This window comes from Girardinichthys multiradiatus, chromosome 12 (assembly GCF_021462225.1).
Source record: "Girardinichthys multiradiatus isolate DD_20200921_A chromosome 12, DD_fGirMul_XY1, whole genome shotgun sequence".
Classification (NCBI taxonomy): domain Eukaryota; kingdom Metazoa; phylum Chordata; class Actinopteri; order Cyprinodontiformes; family Goodeidae; genus Girardinichthys; species Girardinichthys multiradiatus.
The window spans coordinates 22,146,539-22,167,713 of record NC_061805.1 but is presented as its reverse complement, the minus strand read 5'-3'; the positions used below and the strand labels follow the sequence as shown (position 1 = coordinate 22,167,713).

Genomic DNA, 21,175 nt, shown 5'->3' with positions numbered 1-21,175 from the left:
TGAAGCAGAGGCAGGAGCCTATCAGCAACAGTTGAAGAGAGCCTTTTTGCAAAGCCTTAAAATTGAACTCAGACGGTATATAGACAAACACTGGGTTCATCAAAATACAGGAACTGTTACCCAAGCCTTAGAGTATGCGCAGCATGCCCATGAAACACAGCAAAATAGGAAGACAGATACGTTTGGAATGCAAGACAGTTTAATGGCATTGCATCGCTCAGGGACAAACAGGCAAAAGGGGGGAGGATTCAGAGGTCACGGAGGAAGAGGAGGAGGAGGGCCACAACACAGCCACACACAGAGCAATGCATGTCTGAGGTGTGGAAAAATAGGGCATTATGCTAGAGAATGTAGGACAATTTTACAAAACCCTGGCATAAGAGATGAAAACTGCTGGATCTGCAATGAGCCAGGACATTTTGCAAGAGAATGTAATGAAAAGCGGGTGTATAACCCCAATTCTACCCAGAATTGACAATTACAGCCACAGCCCCCACCTCCTCCCCCACTAGAAGAGAAAAACAGTAGTGAAATGGAGGAAGTTGACATACAAGCAGCACTGGAACTCATAGCACTGAGTAGGACGCAGGATTTGCCATATAAAAACATAATAATAAATGGCAAAGCATATAGCTGTTTGTGTGATACAGGGGCATGTAGAACTGTGCTAACTAAACCTCCACCCGGAGTAAAATATTCTAACACCGCAGTGCATGTTAGATCAGCAGCTGGCACATCAGAGGTACATTACCTAAGTGCATCAGTAACAATAACAGAACCTGAGACAAAACTTACTTGTCAGGCTCCCGTTCTGATAAGTCAAAAATGCCCAGTAAATCTGTTGGGAAGAGATCTTATGCAAAAGTTGCATATAAATATAATATAAACAGAAACAGGTATGAAAGCTGTAGTGGAAGAAGGGGCCCTATACCTAAATGAACTCTCACAGCCACATTATTACTGGTCCCTCGATCTAGGCCCCACACCAACAGCTCCAGAACTGCTGAGGAGAACCAGAGAAAAACAAACCTCCCAGGGGGCACAGTACATGCTAGATACTGAACTCCATGTAACCATGAGATATAAAAATACTGCAGGGCCAGATTATCAGTATGATACTGTTTTTCACAGAGAAAATAATCAGACTGTTACCATACAGCACCTGTATGTTGACCCCAAAATAGGGAAATCTTCCACCTCAATCATACTGTCAGGAAGACAGCTTCAACAGTTTAAAGGCAGTACACCTCATCTGTCATTAACTAAACCTGTGGGGGGTCAGTGGAAAGAATTAGAAAACTTTATACAGCGTGCTGAAAGAGGGAGATATGAGGCATTAACAAGCTCTGACTGGAAAGTAGATCCTAACACAGGAATCTGGAAACTCACTCTAGGGTGGACAGTCAAAGTCCATCCAAAGACACATTTGGATGAGGCAAAGTGACAGATACAGGGCCTAGCTGAAAGCAAAGAGAGCAACAGGCACCCTGCCTTAGCTGCTGTCCCACCTGAACTGTGGTCCCAATCATCGACTGATGTAGAACTTATAAAGGGGTTTTCCACCATATAAGGTTGAATTAATATCTGAAGAACGGCCAGCAGTTCGCCAGTACCCCTTGAAGCCAGAAGCTGAAGAAGGTATTAAGCCAGTAATACAGGACATGCTGAAATCAGGAATATTAAGGGAAGCACCTGATGCTACATGCAACACACCTATCTTTCCAGTGCAGAAAGCCAGCACTGGAAAGTGGAGGATGGTTCAGGATCTTAGACCGATAAATAAAATAGTGAGACATGTGGTTCCAGACGTCCCGAATCCACATACATTACTGCATTCATTAACTCCACATAAAAAATATTTCTCAGTGGTAGATCTTAGCAACGCTTTCTTTACAGTACCACTGCATGAAGAGTCACAGCATTTATTTGGCTTTCAGTTTAAAGGGAATAAATACACTTACACCAGACTACCACAAGGCTTCAGTGAAAGTCCACGTGTATATACAGGTCCTTCTCAAAATATTAGCATATTGTGATAAAGTTCATTATTTTCCATAATGTAATGATGAAAATTTAACATTCATATATTTTAGATTCATTGCACACTAACTGAAATATTTCAGGTCTTTTATTGTCTTAATACGGATGATTTTGGCATACAGCTCATGAAAACCCACAATTCCTATCTCACAAAATTAGCATATTTCATCCGACCAATAAAAGAAAAGTGTTTTTAATACAAAAAACGTCAACCTTCAAATAATCATGTACAGTTATGCACTCAATACTTGGTCGGGAATCCTTTTGCAGAAATGACTGCTTCAATGCGGCGTGGCATGGAGGCAATCAGCCTGTGGCACTGCTGAGGTCTTATGGAGGCCCAGGATGCTTCGATAGCGGCCTTTAGCTCATCCAGAGTGTTGGGTCTTGAGTCTCTCAACGTTCTCTTCACAATATCCCACAGATTCTCTATGGGGTTCAGGTCAGGAGAGTTGGCAGGCCAATTGAGCACAGTGATACCATGGTCAGTAAACCATTTACCAGTGGTTTTGGCACTGTGAGCAGGTGCCAGGTCGTGCTGAAAAATGAAATCTTCATCTCCATAAAGCTTTTCAGCAGATGGAAGCATGAAGTGCTCCAAAATCTCCTGATAGACTCTGGCACCTTGATTTCCGAATGACATGCAGAATTTGCTTTCATCTGAAAAACGTACTTTGGACCACTGAGCAATAGTCCAGTGCTGCTTCTCTGTAGCCCAGGTCTGGGGAATGCGGCACCTGTAGCCCATTTCCTGCACACGCCTGTGCACGGTGGCTCTGGATGTTTCTACTCCAGACTCAGTCCACTGCTTCCGCAGGTCCCCCAAGGTCTGGAATCAGCCCTTCTCCACAATCTTCCTCAGGGTCCGGTCACTTCTTCTCGTTGTGCAGCGTTTTCTGCCACACTTTTTCCTTCCCACAGACTTCCCACTGAGGTGCCTTGATACAGCACTCTGGGAACAGCCTATTCGTTCAGAAATGTCTTTCTGTGTCTTACCCTCTTGCTTGAGGGTGTCAACAGTGGACTTCTGGACAGCTGTCAGGTCGGCAGTCTTACCCATGATTGGGGTTTTGAGTGATGAACCAGGCTGGGAGTTTTAAAGGCCTCAAGAATCTTTTGCAGGTGTTTAGAGTTAACTCGTTGATTCAGATGAGTAGGTTCATAGCTCGTTTAGAGACCCTTTTAATGATATGCTAATTTTGTGAGATAGGAATTTTGGGTTTTCATGAGCTGTATGCCAAAATCATCCGTATTAAGACAATAAAAGACCTGAAATATTTCAGTTAGAGTGCAATGAATCTAAAATATATGAATGTTAAATTTTCATCATGACATTATGGAAAATAATGAACTTTATCACAATATGCTAATATTTTGAGAAGGACCTGTACACAAGCCTTAAGATACTCTATGAGCACCTGTGAGGTGCCTGAACATAGTCAGGTCCTGTTGTATGTAGATGATATTCTTATAGCTTCAGACACTCAACAACACTGTGAGGAAGCTACCATAACAGTTCTGAAACATCTCTACCAGACGGGGCACAAAGCCTCTAGGGATAAACTGCAGTTTTGTAAGGGGAAAGTGATTTATTTGGGACATATGTTATCACAACATGGCCGTTCCCTCCTAAGCAGCAGAAAAACAGCCATACAAGAAGCCCCAAAACCACGAACTAAACAACAAATGATGTCCTTTCTGGGACTGTGTAATTTTTGCAGAGAATGGCTACCAGACTATGCACCCATTGTACAACCCTTGCAATCTATGATCTATGGCAAAGACATGACATTAGAAGACAAAATCACATGGACTAAGGAAGGAGAAGTAGCATTCACAGAGCTAAAAAATCTGCTTCAAACAACAGTCACCTTAGCTCTGCCGGATTATAGCCAACTTTTCACACTTTGTGTAGATGCATGTAAGGGTTATATGAAAGCTGTATTAACCCAGCCATTTGGCTCCAAAAACAGACATTTAGCATTTTATTCTAAAAAATTGGACTCTGTGGCATCTGGATTTCCAATTTGATTGCAGAGCTGCATCGCAGCGGCAGAAGCTGTGAAGCAGACAGCTGAAATTATGCTGTGCCACCCGCTCACACTGAAAGTTCATTCAGCTCATTCTTAGCTCTTTCAGTGTCACTTGTATTGCTACAAACCTCACTTCCTTTCTTGACACATGCAATGCTAGGCATATTACGTTGACCTCATTGCTACTCACAACCAAATATAACTCTGCAAAGATGTGGTCCACTGAAGCACGCTAATTTCAACAGCAGAAGATGGGAAACCACATTCTTGCAAAACAAAGGTTGAGGAAGACACAAAACCTAGGCAAGGTATCTCTCAGACCCCTCTGAAAAACTCACAAATAATCTTTGTAGATGGATCAGCATCAAAAGATGAATATGGAAAAAACAGTTGGTTATGCAATAACCACTGAAACTAAAATTATAGAATCACAGGCCCTGCCCCATACATGCTCAGCACAGACTTTAGAGCTGTATGTTGTTATCAGAGATTGTGAATTATATGAAGGAAAAATCCTAACCATCTACACAGACAGCCAATATGTATTCGGGTTCTGTTCACCATTTTGCTAAAATATGGGAAAATAGAGGGTTCAAAACATCATCTGGAACAGAATTGACACATTTTAATCTGTTACAACAACTGCTGTTAGCTATCCAACTACCTGCAAAGATAGCACTTTGTAAATGTAAAGCGCATCAATCTAATGAAGCCAGGGAAATTAAGGGGAACACCTTTGCTGATATTTCTGCTAAAATAGCTTCGAGACTTCCCCTCACTTTGAAAATGTCAGATCTCTTATTTATAGATACAGATGTGCTGAAAATTCACAACAATCTGCACCAGCTGCAGAAGTTAAATCTTGGCTGAATAGAGGGGCCATAAAGAAAGATGACATTTATCATTTGGAAAATAAGCCAATATTACCAAAGAATTTATACAAGACGGCGGCCCATGCGACACACGGGGTTTCCCATGTGTCGAGCGGGGGGATGGTACACTTAGTAAACCATAAATTTGTCTGACTATGCAAAACACTTTTGTAGATCATGTAATATCTGCTGCAAACATAATCCACAGGGGAACATGAGACCCAAAAGAGGGTTTATTTCTCTTTACTCAGGTTTCTCTTCATGTTTAATTCTGAAAATTTGTTACAGTTCAGCAGGAAGAACTCATAAAAAGGGTCCAATCTGAACACTGTTTCACAGAACTGTGACCATTGGTTTATAATGTTTTTATGTTTTCCAATGTTCATTTTCCTTCTTTAAATAATCTGAACCTTTGTAGACAGAGTAGAAATTGAGCTAAAAGATGAACTTAAAAGGAAAAAATTCAAGTGCCACCATAAAAACTATAGACATGAAATAGTTAAAATACATTAAGGACAGATACTAAAGAGCTAAAGAATACAGAACATTCCTCTTAACATGGCCATTAAAAAAGCACTAAAGTAGCAGATTGGAACAGGTTTAGAGAAGTTGTGACCTGAACATCATACTCAGAACAAAACATTCTAGTGTTGGTGTATTGTGTAGCTTTGTGCCAGAACATCCTGTGCCATTGATAATATGCAGTGTGTCGAGGAAATAATCTCCCTGTGTGTAATCGGGATTTTATTCATGTCTAAATTCTGCAGAGATGTTATCTGTTTAATCTGAAAAGCGGTGTCCAATCCACAGCTATAATCCCTGCACAGAAAGAAAAGCGGGCCGCTCTCAGACACAGAAATTACTAACAATTTGACTGTATGGGAAATAGAATTACACTGTTAACCCTGGTGTTGTGGTCTCATAATATAATGGTTTATGGCAGAAGAGCTGGGTTGCCCTCTACATTTATTTATGCAGTTGACTCTGTAAAAAGTTTACATATATTTTTACCTCTCTGCACTACAGAGCAGAGGAATAAATGTACATTGACATTATGGGCTCTTTAATATATACTCTTTACTAACACTGAGTTTCATTTACAAACAAGACTAAACAAACAACATATATGTTTAGGAGTTTCTCCTGGAGCTCATTTATGAGTTTTCTTAAAGATGACACAAACATTGCCCTGATGTTCTACTTAATGATTCATATCAAAATATAAAGTTCATATCAAGTAATTGAAAAGCAGCCAAGTTTCCGGCAGCAAGAACACCCAATGTCAAGCCTCTGAGACTGAGCGTTACATCAGCCTTTCTGTAAAGTTTTCAAACCTGAAGTAACAGATTGAAGATCTTGTTTCCTTCTAGTCTGTTCTACTTCCTCAACTACTGTTGACAGTTGTTAAACAGGATTTATTTTTACTATTAGAAAGTTCCCCTAGCTCTCTTCTCTAATTTTTAAGGTTGTACATTTTTCCTGTACCCACTAAAAAAAGCAATGCGTACTTTTATGTTTTTCTTTGGTCTAAAAAGTACTCCAGGTTCAGTTCTTCTGTGTTTATCTGTCTCCCGTTCCTGGATGGAGCAATTCACAGACCAACTGCTGCCATTAACTATGTGTACTCTCCTTGTTTTTCTTTAGTCTGGAAAGTACTGCTGGTTCAGTGCCCCTGTGTTTAGCTGTCTCTCTTTACAGGGTTAGATCATTGACAGACCTATTGACCTATTGGTGCCATTAAGCCTGGGTAGACCATCCATGAGGTATCAAGTCGCAAAGCCTCAAATCTTGACCTTAATACAAAAACAAATACCAAGTACATTTCTGTGAAGTGAATAAAAATGTCATGCTGCTTTATTAAATGCATCAAGGCAATACCATAAGGCGAGAAATCTGCTTAAGGTCTGCCTCACAAAGCACCAGTGAGCATTAAGCTTGAAATTGTTACTGAGAACTAGGGCTGCACAACATATCACAAATTTCACAGTATCACTGTACGCAATATCAATATTGCAAATAAATTATTGTTCTACAATTAATTTATACACGTAGCTACAGTATGGAAATGGAAAGAGAGAATTGTGAGGATTTATAATGTGGAGGAAATAATGGCAAAGTTAAACCTAACTACTAATTTATATAGGAAGAGGAGTTATCCATTTATAAGATATTTGAAACTGCCAAAATAGTGTGTAAGCATTTGTATTAAATTACCAAATTTACTTATAAGTGTTTAGATCTATATGTTTAATATTGTTTTTTCTTTTTTTCTCCTTTCTTTCCTCTTTCTGTGGAGTAAATATTTATTAACACAACAGTTAACCGAGATGTTTTGTTAAACTATTTTATTTCATTTTATGTTGTTATATCACAAAAAGAAGACCAAAGTACTCATAGCTGGATCTGCTATGAGGAAAATAAATGTTGTAATATTATTGCTTGTGATGTACAGGGGTTGGACAATGAAACTCAAACACCTGGTTTTAGACTACAATAATTTATTAGTATGGTGTAGGGCCTCCTTTTGCGGCCAATACAGCATCAATTCATCTTGGGAATGACATATACAAGTCCTGCACAGTGGTCAGAGGGATTTTAAGCCATTCGTCTTGCAGGATAGTGGCCAGGTCACTACGTGATACTGGTGGAGGAAAACGTTTCCTGACTCGCTCCTCCAAAACACCCCAAAGTGGCTCAATAATATTTAGATCTGGTGACTGTGCAGGCCATGGGAGATGTTCAACTTCACTTTCATGTTCATCAAACCAATCTTTCACCAGTCTTGCTGTGTGTATTGGTGCATTGTCATCCTGATACACGGCACCGCCTTCAGGATACAATGTTTGAACCATTGGATGCACATGGTCCTCAAGAATGGTTCGGTAGTCCTTGGCAGTGACGCACCCATCTAGCACAAGTATTGGGCCAAGGAAATGCCATGATATGGCAGCCCAAACCATCACTGATCCACCCCCATGCTTCACTCTGGGCATGCAAGAGTCTGGGTGGTACGCTTCTTTGGGGCTTCTCCACACCGTAACTCTTCTGGATGTGGGGAAAACAGTAAAGGTGGACTCATCAGAGAACAATACATGTTTCACATTGTCCACAGCCCAAGATTTGCGCTCCTTGCACCATTGAAACCAACGTTTGGCATTGGCATGAGTGACCAAAGGTTTGGCTATAGCAGCCCGGCCGTGTATATTGACCCTGTGGAGCTCCTGACGGACAGTTCTGGTAGAAACAGGAGAGTTGAGGTGCACATTTAATTCTGCTGTGATTTGGGCAGCCGTGGTTTTATGTTTTTTGGATACAATCCAGGTTAGCACCCGAACATCCCTTTCAGACAGCTTCCTCTTGCGTCCACAGTTAATCCTGTTGGATGTGGTTCGTCCTTCTTGGTGGTATGCTGACATTACCCTGGATACTGTGGCTCTTGATACATCACAAAGACTTGCTGTCTTGGTCACAGATGCGCCAGCAAGACGTGCACCAACAATTTGTCCTCTTTTGAACTCTGGTATGTCACCCATAATGTTGTGTGCATTTCAATATTTTGAGCAAAACTGTGCTCTTACCCTGCTAATTGAACCTTCATACTCTGCTCTTACTGGTGCAATGTGCAATCAATGAAGACTGGCTACCAGGCTGGTCCAATTTAGCCATGAAACCTCCCACACTAAAATGACACGTGTTTCAGTTTCATTGTCCAACCCCTGTATAAAGCATAATAAAACATTATGTTCAAAAATAATAATTCTGCAAGTAGCACACCCTTCTTTGCCAAAACAACAGATTTAGTTAGAAGCTGTCTTTTTTTTTTTTTTTTTACTAAAACCATGATTTTGAGATAGAAATAATTAATTTAATAACTACATTATCAGCTCCACACGGTCAGAGCCTAAAAACTAAAACATGATCAAAAAGACAAAAAATTACTAAAATGATACAGATATTTACAGATTGAGTTAGGTACAGTGTTTACACATCGCTAGTCATATCACAGCATTCAGCAACATGATCGATGTTTTACTGACATTGTGCAGGCCTACCGATAACCCAGTGAGTGAGAACAAAGCTGCAAGTCAAAGGTGTCCTGTACTCACTGCAAGTCTGTAAGGGGCTGGCTGACCCACTTCCTCAACAGCCTCCTTCCAAACGTAGTGCGAGTGTGGTCCAACACCCACATCAGACTTCCCCTCACACTCCCATCAGTCTATGATGCAGATTGAGTAAATAAAAATAAAACTTTCACAATCATGCAGCAAAGCATTTTAGGATGAGGCCATAAAAGATGATTGAAATAAGAAGTAATGAGGGCCACAGGAACTAATTCATTATAAGTGACATGCAGAGCACAAAGCTCCAACTGCATCAAGTAGCAAAAAATAAGCTGAAAAATGATTTGAATGCTGAGATGCTTAAGTTTCAGATTTTAAGCCTTTAGGAGCGCAGCTTGTAGAGCTACACAAAATGCATTAAGTCCTGCAGCAAAGGCTTGGTTTGAGGCAAATACAAAGACAGGATAACAATAAAACATTTCATAGAGTAGTGCAAATCATTTATTTTTTCCACAGATACAATCCTATATTGCTTCGAAATTGGCCATTATAGCTAATTGAGGTGAGCATTTACCTGATTATTGAGGATTTCCAGGTTCCTGAGAGTGGCAGCACTGAGGTTCATTCCCCCTGATTCACAGGGCAGATGCCGGAACGAGCTGCCACAAGCAAAACATCTTATTAAAACACCAAATGAACTATACCTCCTCTTTCAGAAAAATTATAAAATTTTGTGTGATAGCTCAGAACAAGAAACTGTCACAGCACAACAAAAGAGGGGTATTGGCTTATATGCCAAGCTGTGTACCCTCTGATTTCAATGGCTGCACATAAAACTTAAAATTTGTATGTTTATAAGCCAATATGGCCTGTGATGAGACTTACATTTTAAAGGCTGATTAGTATATCATCTGAGCAAGCTGCTTGATGTGTGACTGAATGAACTACAGGCGAAATGCATTCATAATGCGTTTATAATTGTAACCATTGCTTAACAAAATCAATCTAAAGTCTATCACTAGTTTAATTTAAAACAAAGAAAGCATTTAGAGTTCAGTGCTAAGCTGAGTCTTTTTTTCTGGAAAGAGGCATTGATGGAGCTACTCTACTTGTGTTTTAACGATAAAAAGTACCTCTGGTACGGTGCTTCTGTGATGAGCCGTGTATCTTTCCTGGATGAAGACATCAATAGAGCTATAGCTGCCATTAACCTTGTCTATTTTCAGGTTTTTTTTAACCCTAGAAGGTACTCCTAGTTAAGTGATTCTGTGTTTAGCTATGTTTCTTTCCTGGATAGAGCCAATGACAGAGCTGTTGCTGACATGAACTCATTGTATTCCTGTTCATAGTTTTTCAAAAGTAGTCCAGGATCAGTATGTTCTTGTGTTTGTTTTTGTACTTTCTTGCCCAGGATGAAACATTGGTAAATGGTAATTAGATTGAATTCATATAGCACTTTTCCAGTCATTTTGACTACTCAAAGCCATTGGCACTAGACCAACATTCACAAACACGCACACATTCATAACCCGATTGGCAGATCGGTAAACAACTTAGGTTAAATGATTTGCCCAGAGGTACATCGATACGTGAAAGAAAGAAGCTGGAATCAAACCTACAACTTTGGGATTGCAAGACAACTACACTTCCCACTGAGCTATAGCTGCCCACACTGATGCAAATTCCTCCCAGCTAAATGCTTTTTAGCTGCTCAGCTCTGTCCCTTTCCTAGAAAGGGTCTGGGCTTACCTTTTATTTCCATAAAAAATGGCTATACATACACATACATGTACATACTGTTGCTTTATGTTGTTTTTTTTATCTCCTCCTAAACATGTATATATTTGTAGTTAATGTCTGAACACTTTGAGCATTTGAAACCAAAGTAAAGTTCCTTCTTTGTGCACACAATCTTGGCCAATAAAGCTGATTCTGATTCTACTAACTGAAATGAAACGACAAACTGAAGTTGAGTGTATTGTATTATAGTGTAGAATTAACTGGACTGTATTTAACTGGATCAAAAATTTACTGATTGATTAAACTGGGTTGATTTAAATTGGATTGAATCAAACTGGGTCCTATATCTTAATTATGAAATATACCTCGTTTCTCTTGTTAAATTAGATTACATATAAATAGAGCCGAATAAATAAACTGAATCGAAAAGAATTCTTTCATGTCTATCAAATATAAATAATTGCGTTAGATCTGTAATTATAACAAAAAATGTTAGGTTATCAAAATTGCTTTCACATTTTCCATGTTTTTTCAAACATTGCAAAGATTCATTAACATTTTCCTGTAAAAGCTGTAGGCAAAGAATATTATACATAGAACAATTGCACAAATTTTCTAAAACATTTCTCCCATGATTCCAAACATTAAACTTGAAGAATATGTTGCCAAGTCTGCAAGTACGTTTGGAGTCATGTACCTTTTATTTCTAAGAACTCTCTCTAGATTGAATTCTTGGAGGTACTGGATGAGGGGCCCTAGGCAGCAGATGACCGGGCTCTCAAAGGAGGCCACACTCGACAGAGAGCGCGAGTCTGGAGGAAAACAAAGACGCAGTCATGTTCAGATTTTCAACATTAAATACAAAAGTGAGTCATAGCTCAGTCCTTGTCAGACACATTCAGTGTTACTGCTGAGTGGCTGTCATGGTATTAATAGCAGGAAGCAAACAGAGAAAAATCCATGTAGAGTAAAAGGTTTAAGCCAAAAAACTTAAATAGATATCCACCTTTCTCCGGGGTGTGGCAGTAGAATTTGACGACTGTGCTCATTGCAGAGGTGAACTCGAACTCGGCGCTGTCCCTTCTCTCAACTCTGATTCGGTCGGCAGTCTGAGCACTGGAGGCAAACAACAACAGCAATAACCTTTATTTATTATAATGACCACATGTTAGTATTGATCCAAGTAGTCAGCGATACTTGTCACTCTATTTGAACTCCAATACTTCATATGTAATCACCATATTCCATTTAAAAAGAATGTGGATGAAACTGGACGTTGTGTTCAAGCAGACTCTACAAAGATGCGCAAGCCTCAGTCACACACACAAAACCACATTTTCCTCTGCATCTCCCTGGTGAACCATTGTACGTCTCTGTTGCTCCATTCACTCTCTCGACAGTGCACCTCTCAAGGACTCAGTTGCTTTGTCTGCCGTGTTGTTGCCATGGCTCTCTACGCAGTGCTGAAGCACTTATGCTCTTCCGTTTTCCACCACCCATACATAGACACACAATCATCACATTGCAACTCTCTGGACTGCAAATGTTCCTTCCTACAGCCACCTAGAAAAACAAAAATTATGTTTTTTTTCATGCCTTCAATTACAGCTTACTGTGGTGGCTAGATTTAAAAACAATTCATTGTGCTATTAGCTACAGTATTCAAAATAGTTTAGTTTACAGTAATCCCAAGTTATAAGGTACATCATCAAATAGTAGAGCACAAAAAAGTTATTCCTTAAGACATAAAGAGATCAAATTTACTCTGTTTAAATAAATGTGAAATGTCATTTAAGTAAAAACTATAAAATGAACCTAAAAAGAATAGTTGCCACAGCTTTGAGGTACAGTAAGTATAAATACATTCTGAGCCACAAGCTGCGCCATGTGGATCCGGTTCTGGTTTCCAAAAGTTATTTGTTTAGCTTTTCTATCTGTAGAAATGTCATGTGATTAGTGTGCCACTGCAGGTTGCATTTTTATGTAAAAATTCCTTATCATAAGTATCTGATACTTTTATTATTTAGTTCCAACTATTTTTAAAATACCAAACCTACAAACCTTCGGTCACTTGGCCACCAGTGGGTGTGTTTGGTTGCTTGACCTGCCAACCTGTCCTCACCTACTGACCAGTGCTACTAGTTAATTGATTGGTTAGTAAAACATTTATTTATTTATTCATTCATTTGGTTGCTTTATTATTTGTTTATTTTTATTTTAGCTGGTCATTTATTTATTTTATTCCCATTTTATTTATGTATTGTTTAGGTATATGCTTTTTATACTAAGCTATTAATATTACGTTATTTATTATTAGGGCTGCACAGTTGGTCGCCCTGTGGCCTTGTAGCAAGAAGGTCGGGGGTTCGACTCCCAGCCGGGGGTCTTTCTGCATGGAGTTTGCATGTTCTCCACATGCATGCGTGGGTTCTCACCAGGTACTCCGGCTTCCTTCCACAGTCCAAAGACAAGACTGTTAGGTTAATTGGTCTCTCTAAAAATTGCCCTGTGATGGACTGGCACTCTGGCCAGGGTGTACCCCGCCTCCCGCCCATAGACTGCTGCGACCCACTATGGAAGGAGCGGTAGAAAATGACTGACTGACTCATTATTATTATAATAATTCAAGGTTCCAATAGATTTCTGCTCATTGCTTATTTTCCATTGACTCGTTTAGTGCTGTGGAGACAACATGTGATTAACATTAGTCTTTCTTAACAATGGTGCCATTTTAACATCAGTAATGTAATTAATGTTGACGGGTTCTCTGACCGCTGCAATCAACCAAAACCAAAATCAAATAAGGCTAAATCAGAAATAATGACACTTAAGGATCAAGGGTTAGTTTGTGCGACAGATTAAGGCATTCAATTCGCTCTGTTACTGCAAGGTTAAAATAACTGCAGCCCCCCAAACGCATATGTTTAAAACACATGTGGTTTGTTTGTTGGTGCATTGGTGTGAGCCGATGTGGACTATTAACTTTCAAGAAATCCCACCTTATGCCTCTTGGTAAAATTCAAACTCCCTCTGTGTCTATATGAGTAAAGCCACTAACACCGCACCCAGTCACAATCAACCCCTCAGGGACTCATTACCAGCCACTCCATGGACACAAGCCTGTTGCCAGGGGTCCCGTCTCGTCAGCCCACCTCAGAGACAGAAACACAGACACCTTGACGTCAGCAGGTACAAAAATCCCCTGATTCAGACCCTCCCCTGGGTTGTTTCTTTAAAGGAGCCTCACTATGCTACTCATCCAAACATTTATCTCTGAATCAGTGGTGCACAATGTATCATTTCTCTCAGGTTCAGTCATTAAAACAGTGAAAAAATAATCAGCAAGACGATTTTGCCATTAGGCTCTGTTTGCTGGGAATGTGTAATAGACTTATCTGAGACACAAGAGCCCTAAGAGGAGTTTTGTCTCTGATTGGTCACTCTCCAGGGAGCAGTGATTATTACTGAAACTAATTGAAATGTTGGGACCACAGCCATGGAAACAACATGAAAACTCCAGTACAAACTTTTCTGGAACTTTCAAAATAAATTGCATTTAACCTACTTCCAACATTTGGAAAAGGGGGGGGTAGCAGCGGAATTCCCATGATGCCACTGGCTGTATAAAAGCACCCTCTTTCCAATGGTCCTGTCTCTTCCACACCGGTGATCATTGGGACAGGGGAGGCACAGCGTGCTGATGTCTCTTTGCAGGCAAACAGACATAAACTCTTCAAACTGGATCCAAGGGTGTCATACGATCATCGATCATATGCACTGAGTTAAGTACGGATGAATTACTGTTTGTGTACCCAGTATTTATTCATATTAAGGTATAAGCATTGCTTTACTTTCTCCTTGAGGCCTGCAGAAGCAGACGGTGATCCAGAGAATTCCCTGTAAAGAAGCTGTCTCTACGAAGCCGAGTGGAGCGGTTTTCCCAGTCTGAAAAGAGGACAACAGAGACCGCATCACCGTGGTACCGAGCAGCGAGCCACCCCCCCCCCCCGAAGCTAACCTTCGTTCAAAGTGGATGTTTCTTCAAACTTCGTCGTCGCCCGGACAACTCCTCAGCACGGTTCATACGAGGTTAGGGTTTGGGCAGAGTAATAGAGAAGATTTATGATCTGAACGTTTTTCATTTTACGAAGTTTGGTTTTGTTTGTGTGAAACTCTGCTATCTTGGTGCTAGCAGGCTATCTGCAGCACACTGCTCAGTTTTGTGTTCTGTGTTTGTGTGTTTTTAAAGTTAAGACAAACTTTACTTAAAGGGTGATTTTAAACGCAGAAGACTGATCATAATGCGCCGTCCGCGCTCATGCATTTTAACCCTTTTTATTAACGGTATTTTAAAGGTGTGTGTTTGATTCTGGTGCTAAGCTATCAGCTTCCTTTGTTAGCTTTCACTGCTAACAGCTAATGAAACACCATTAAGCCCCATTTCTCCAGAAAGATTTGGCTCTTTTCCAAAATATTCCCTTAATAATATTTCTTAAATATTATTTCAATAAATAAAGGCAGCTAATGAGACACCGAGAATTAGTCATCCAGAAGGTTGGTTTTATTCAGCAGATCATTCTTCAAAACATTATTTTAATAAAATAATATTTTATCTGATCTTGCATTGTGAATTGTTGTCTAAAGGTTTACTGATTATTGCCTAAGTTGGTTCCAAGACTAACTTAATTTCATCTCCAGATTCTTCAAGATAATCCTTGGTTCTCAAACATAAACATTGCATGGTAATGTTGCATCACTCTTTCAGTCATGATTTTCAATCATCTTTAATCAACTTGTTTATATTGTACATAGCCCATTAGTCTTCGTTATTCTTTAATTCTGCTTGGTAGTTTAGTTGAATTGTTTTAGGATAGTAAAGAGTTTGTTGATTGAAATATGTTTGACTTTGAGTTGACTTATTTTTGTTAATAAATTCTTGTATTTTAAGAAATTGTGTGAATTCATTCCATGTGTGTGCAGAGTTTATGCTGTTCAATAATGTCAGAGCTCGTCTCACACCTTTCTGTTTTGTCCTAATACCATCGCCTTAATGGGGCTGGTATTCACAGGACAACCCTTAACAGACCAAAATATTATTTGATAAAATATTAAATAAATAAAAAAGAAAGAAAATAGCTACAATAATATACAGGAGGGGATGGAAACAATTAGCACCATCAGGCAGTTCCAGACAAAAGATGCAGAAAGGCTCAGACATTTCCCCTGTTTATCCAAGTACTGGCTTGTAATCAAATGCCCTTCACTCCCTCTCATCTCATCTTCACAGCATTTTGCGATCAGGGCCAGCCTCTTTTTAAGGGATACTTAACCATAGGGTCCATTTTTAACATTTTTGTATCTAACTCCACAAGAACAAGGCACAAAAGCTAGAAAAAAGTAAGGTAAAACAAATCATATGTTCTATTACATTGCAAAGTTTCTTGATGATCGCAGAATTCTGGATCTGGGGCCTCATAAAAGGGGCCACAAAAAAGGGTGCAGCTTTCATACTAAAAGTATGCGGTAGGGAGACATTTTGTAACTTTATACATCCCAATTTGTGGTGGATTTGACATAGCTGCACATGATACTTGAACCGCCCAGTCCACGCCCTTAAATACATATGCAAAGTAGTATAAATAGCCAGAGGTTATCCATCACGTGTCCAAATAACCATGGCAACGGTGCTGTGACAGTCAAAGATTGGTCCCTGTCGGCGGAAAAACGAGAGACTGTGCCTACAAACCATGAGGGATGTTTCTAGTGAATAAAAGAGAACCAACAACTTTTTGAATGAGTTCAGCGGTTTAAACCTAACTTGAAATAAAAAGGTTGTCAGCTCGAACCCGTATAGTTCTATAACGTCTGCATCAAATCCATACGGCACTCTAGCTGCTGCTCTAAGCTAATTACAGCTGAATGCTGTTCATTATAATGACGTGAATATTCCTCCCATATTTCTATTTGGAAGACAGTCACCACAACACACTAGGTGAAGTACTTTGAATCATTCAGGATGCCACATAAAAAATAGAAAATCACCTAGAAGCCAGCCGTCACACAGTCTGCTTGAGGTTTGTTCCCAACACTTATAAATAGTATAGAAAAAGGGAATCATCAGCTGAGGAGGCCAAAGTGCCATTGCATTAGTAAGACACAATAGCAAATCATAAATAGGGCCCTTATAGCAATATGAGCGCAGTCCATAGCTTTGATTACATTCAGAAATCGGCTCCACACCACAAATGAGAGCCACAGTTTAGGGTAACTTCTTATAGATGAGCAACATATGGATGAGTCCGTCCCATATGGCTGGCATTGCCCGGCTCAGGGATGACTGTTAAAAACCCGACCTGTCAGTCAGCTCACTCTGAGAAGCTCTGGTTGAAAGGATTGCAGCATAGTGAGAACTAACATCGGAGATGTACGGTTCCTCCTGGTTTTCTTCTGTAACACGGAGGCAGCTCCATGCAGAACTCCAAAATAATTGCCCTGGTCAATCTAAAATGGCTAATAAGCCCTACATCAATATGTGCCAGCAGGTCAGTAAGATCTCTGAAACAAATGTCCCTCTGACATCTTCATTGGCAATGTCCTCCAGCTGTGCCAAAGCTGCCATCGTTCCACTATTATGCACAACAATACGCAGCTATTTACGGAGATGTGTGGTTGTCTAAACCTTGTCCACCTATGAATCATCACACCTGACTTATTTGAAATTAATCTGCTGATCCAACACTTTTCTTTTTCTAGTCGGAATGAAAGTTCCCCTTAGATGACACAGACCGATGCGCAATTACACCCACATGTGACAAAAAAAGAGGAAGTTTTAGAGTTTACATCAGACTGAAGTTGTTTCCATTATTTTCTGAGGTGTGTTATGTTACTATATGAGGCTAAATGTGATTCAGTTTGATCGCTCTGGTATATAGGGCCAATAGAAAATTTCTTATAGTGGAGATGTACAACTAACAACAAAATGTAGCTAAATCTCTACTGGTTCCGTAAGGTGCAAACAGATTTGTAACTTTTGAACTAAGAGTAATATAAACGTGAATCCAAGTGCTAAAGGTCTCATGGGCAAAGAAATCAAAGATAATAACGCAGAAAAGCATAGAATTTAAGCTGTTTTGTTTTTTCACTGAATTAAAGCAGCTCATTTTGCCAAGAAAGAATCTATGGTGTCAGTGACCCTACGTTGGGTGCCGGAGGTGTGCAGTCTCTGACTGTCTTGTTTGTGCATGTTTTTCAATATAGTTGCATGTAGGTATTTTATTTAGTTTTTGTATATAGTTATTGCATTGTGTAAATGTGTCTTATGTATAGAGTTATTGTGTGCAAACAGTGTAGTTATTCAAATCTGATGATGATTGCATTTAGAATTTAATACTATTAGTATTAATTATTCACTTATTTACACAGGATTTTTATTCTGTGGTAGGGGTATTTATATCGTTTTTCAGATTTTTTGTATTTATTTCTTTGTTTTTTAATTTGTTAAGCTCGTAAATTGAGTGACATGTTATCTTATAAATTAAAGACAGTGATAAAAACAATACTATTTGATATCGTTTGTAAGCGTATGTAAATCACGGATGTAGGGGGCGCCATATATAATCTCGTCTAGGGAGCCACATTGGCTAGAGCCGGGTCTACCCGCAACTGAAGCACAGCTTTTATTTTAAATTATTTTAAATTTTTGCTTTCAGAAACACAAGATTTTCTCTAAGGTCACACTTATTTTATCTGGGGTATAAATATTATCACATTCAAAATGGGTGAGACAAAAAATACACCCAACCCTAAACTCAAAAAATTCAATTTCTCTGCGATCAACGAAATGCACCATACTAAAATAATGTTAGATTGTGCCAAACACAAAATTCTTCACTAAAGAAGTTGCTACAGAATAAGTAATGCTCAAAGTTAGTTTTCCAGATCAGTGAAATGTTTAAAACTGAAGTAGGAGGATGCACACAAGAGTTTATCTTGCCCCCACTCATATTCAAAAATAATGAAAGTAGTAAAATGTAAAATTCCCAGAAATTAACTTTCATAAATAAATTAATCATTTATGCTGCTACAATAAAAGATACATTTATTTTAAGATTTTTTCAAACATCTTAATTAGGAGGTGTAATAATTGCTGTTTGTGTACAAATAAGGAAGAAAAACAGAGATTTTTACGTGTCAGTACGAGAATATAAATAACAAAAGATTTGAAAAGTTCTGACCTAAAAGAGAGAACACACTGTCTGACGTGACCGTTTACAACACTGGTAACAATATATAAATAAAGCTTGTTTCTTAGTTTAAAAGGCATAAACCGATTAATTAAATCCATTAAGGCAATTAATATGAATTGACACAATTAACTCTATTAATCACTTTCCTAATTATGCAGTAAGTGTGAAAACCATTTAGAAAGCTCCTTTAAACAGGAATCCAACCTTTATTTATATAGAACTAAAATTTTTACAAAATAAACTGTTAAGTTGCCTGTTGTAGGAAAATCTGTCTACAAACTTAAATAGTAAATGAATCTTCGTAAGACCTGCTGAGCCCTGTGTTGAGATCTTGTGCGCTGAAGGCCCCATATCATAACCGCTCAGCCCACATTGATTTCTGCCACACTAAGCCCAAAGAGTTCCACACAGCACAGCGATATACCTGCCTGGGGAAATCTAAACACTATCCCCCAGAATGTTTTATCGAAGCAGAGATAACCTCAGCAGAGAACTCACTGGGAAAATGGAGATATGTCACCCCCTAGTGCTCTGACAGCAGATTACCTGGCATTGGCGATACTGAGCAGCAGTTTGGAGGTTTGTTCTGAAAGATCCGAAGACACCAGGACCTCCACTGGGTTTATCTTCAGGATACGGCTCTCCAGCTCAGAACGAGACGGGCCATCAGGGAAACAGTCCAGAAACACGTCTCCGGTGCTGGGCTGAACCGCCTGCATGCAAAAGATAACAGCAGAGAAATAAAAATAGGAGAAAACAAAGGCCACAGAGTGGACAGAGAGTTTGCTAATGTACTACAGCTGCCATGTTTCTGACACATTGCTGACTTTATAAAAAAATTATTTTTAATCTTGTATTAAAATGCTTCTGCTTCAAGTTTAAGCTCAATGTTTAGAATCAGTAATGAATAAATTCATTGTTCTGACATTTATTTTTAGTAACTGAAGAGTTACTGAATTCAGTGCATTATAATACAAATCGATGCCTTAATCCAAACGTATAGTGCACTCCACAGACAGAGTTAGATTGCCTCGTTTGGTAAAGATATGAGAAACAGTCCTATAATACATATTTGTTGTGGAGACTTGGTGACCCCAAGCTGTCACGCTTCAGTGCGCTTCTCCAGCAGTGAGCTTCGGAGATCGCTTACCTCCTGCTTTCTTTCTTTCTTTTGTCGTCTGTTTAATGTTGCATTTTTTTTTTTTACACTATAGCTGTTTCATGTGTTTTGTAATTTTTGCTGACTGTGGATATGGGCTGGAAGAAAATAACCTCCCTGTCACGTCATCTTTATACCACAGTAGGTTATGGATTATTTATTAAAAGTTACTAGACACTCTAATCAACTTAAACCTCCTGAGAAATAAATATTTCAACAATTGTATTTATACATCTGCATTTTCAGAACAAGAGGTATGAGCCCATGAACTCAGCATAATATGGAATTTCACCATGGCCATATATTTTAATTCATCTACAAATTTGCTCAGATATTCCACTACTTTTGCACAACTGTATCCAATATAATTTGTACACCATGTTTTTTAATGAGAAAGCCTTAAAGACTGTTGCCAAAACTCTTTTTTTTTTATTTGCTCTTAATTTTCTTTTACCCTTTACCCTAGCCTTAAACAATTTGTGCTCAATGAAATTAAGATTGTGCTGAACATTTTGATATGCAACACATGGGCATGGTAGTAAACACAAGTGCTTAATAAAAGCCTACCAATAAAGTACAAATATGGAAAATAGCTTTAGTACCCAGGGATTCTTCACAATAATCCCACTTCTATGATCATAAAATTAATCAAAAACATTATCCAAGTTTCAAAAAATATAAATATAATTCACAAATGTTACAAAATAGATTTGACTTAACATGAACGTAATATAATTTTATCTATTTTATCTCAGTTTGCAAATCATAAATCTGTGCATGTATGTTTGATTATTTGTATTATTTGTATCCAAATGTCAATAATATCTGCCAACAAAGACTTTAATATGAAATATTAGCATTAATGTCTTCACATAAGTTTAATTTGGTAAATAATATCCTTTGTATTATGTAAGCTTTATTTTAAAAAGTAACAAAAAGGATCAACCTGAATTCTTAAAAGTATATTATTTTTTATTCAGCCTGTCTCACTTCCACAGCAGAGGAGGCGTGATAGTTTTTAATG

General features: G+C 38.8%; 1 protein-coding gene across 2 annotated transcripts in view; it reads right to left on the bottom strand.

Moving 5' to 3' along the window:
* Positions 1–21,175, bottom strand: part of msh3 (mutS homolog 3 (E. coli)) — a 78,554-nt gene that overhangs the window by 53,269 nt on the left and 4,110 nt on the right. For both annotated transcript variants that reach the window (XR_007040592.1, XM_047381159.1), the window contains exons 8-12: positions 19,539–19,705; positions 11,753–11,862; positions 11,444–11,558; positions 9,581–9,665; positions 9,052–9,161 (exon numbers count right to left, since the gene is read on the bottom strand). Coding sequence is in view for 1 of the 2 variants with exons in the window: in XM_047381159.1 (XP_047237115.1) it covers positions 9,052–9,161; positions 9,581–9,665; positions 11,444–11,558; positions 11,753–11,862; positions 19,539–19,705 (587 nt within the window). In the remaining variant the exon portion in view is untranslated. The remainder of the gene's footprint in view (positions 1–9,051; positions 9,162–9,580; positions 9,666–11,443; positions 11,559–11,752; positions 11,863–19,538; positions 19,706–21,175) is intronic.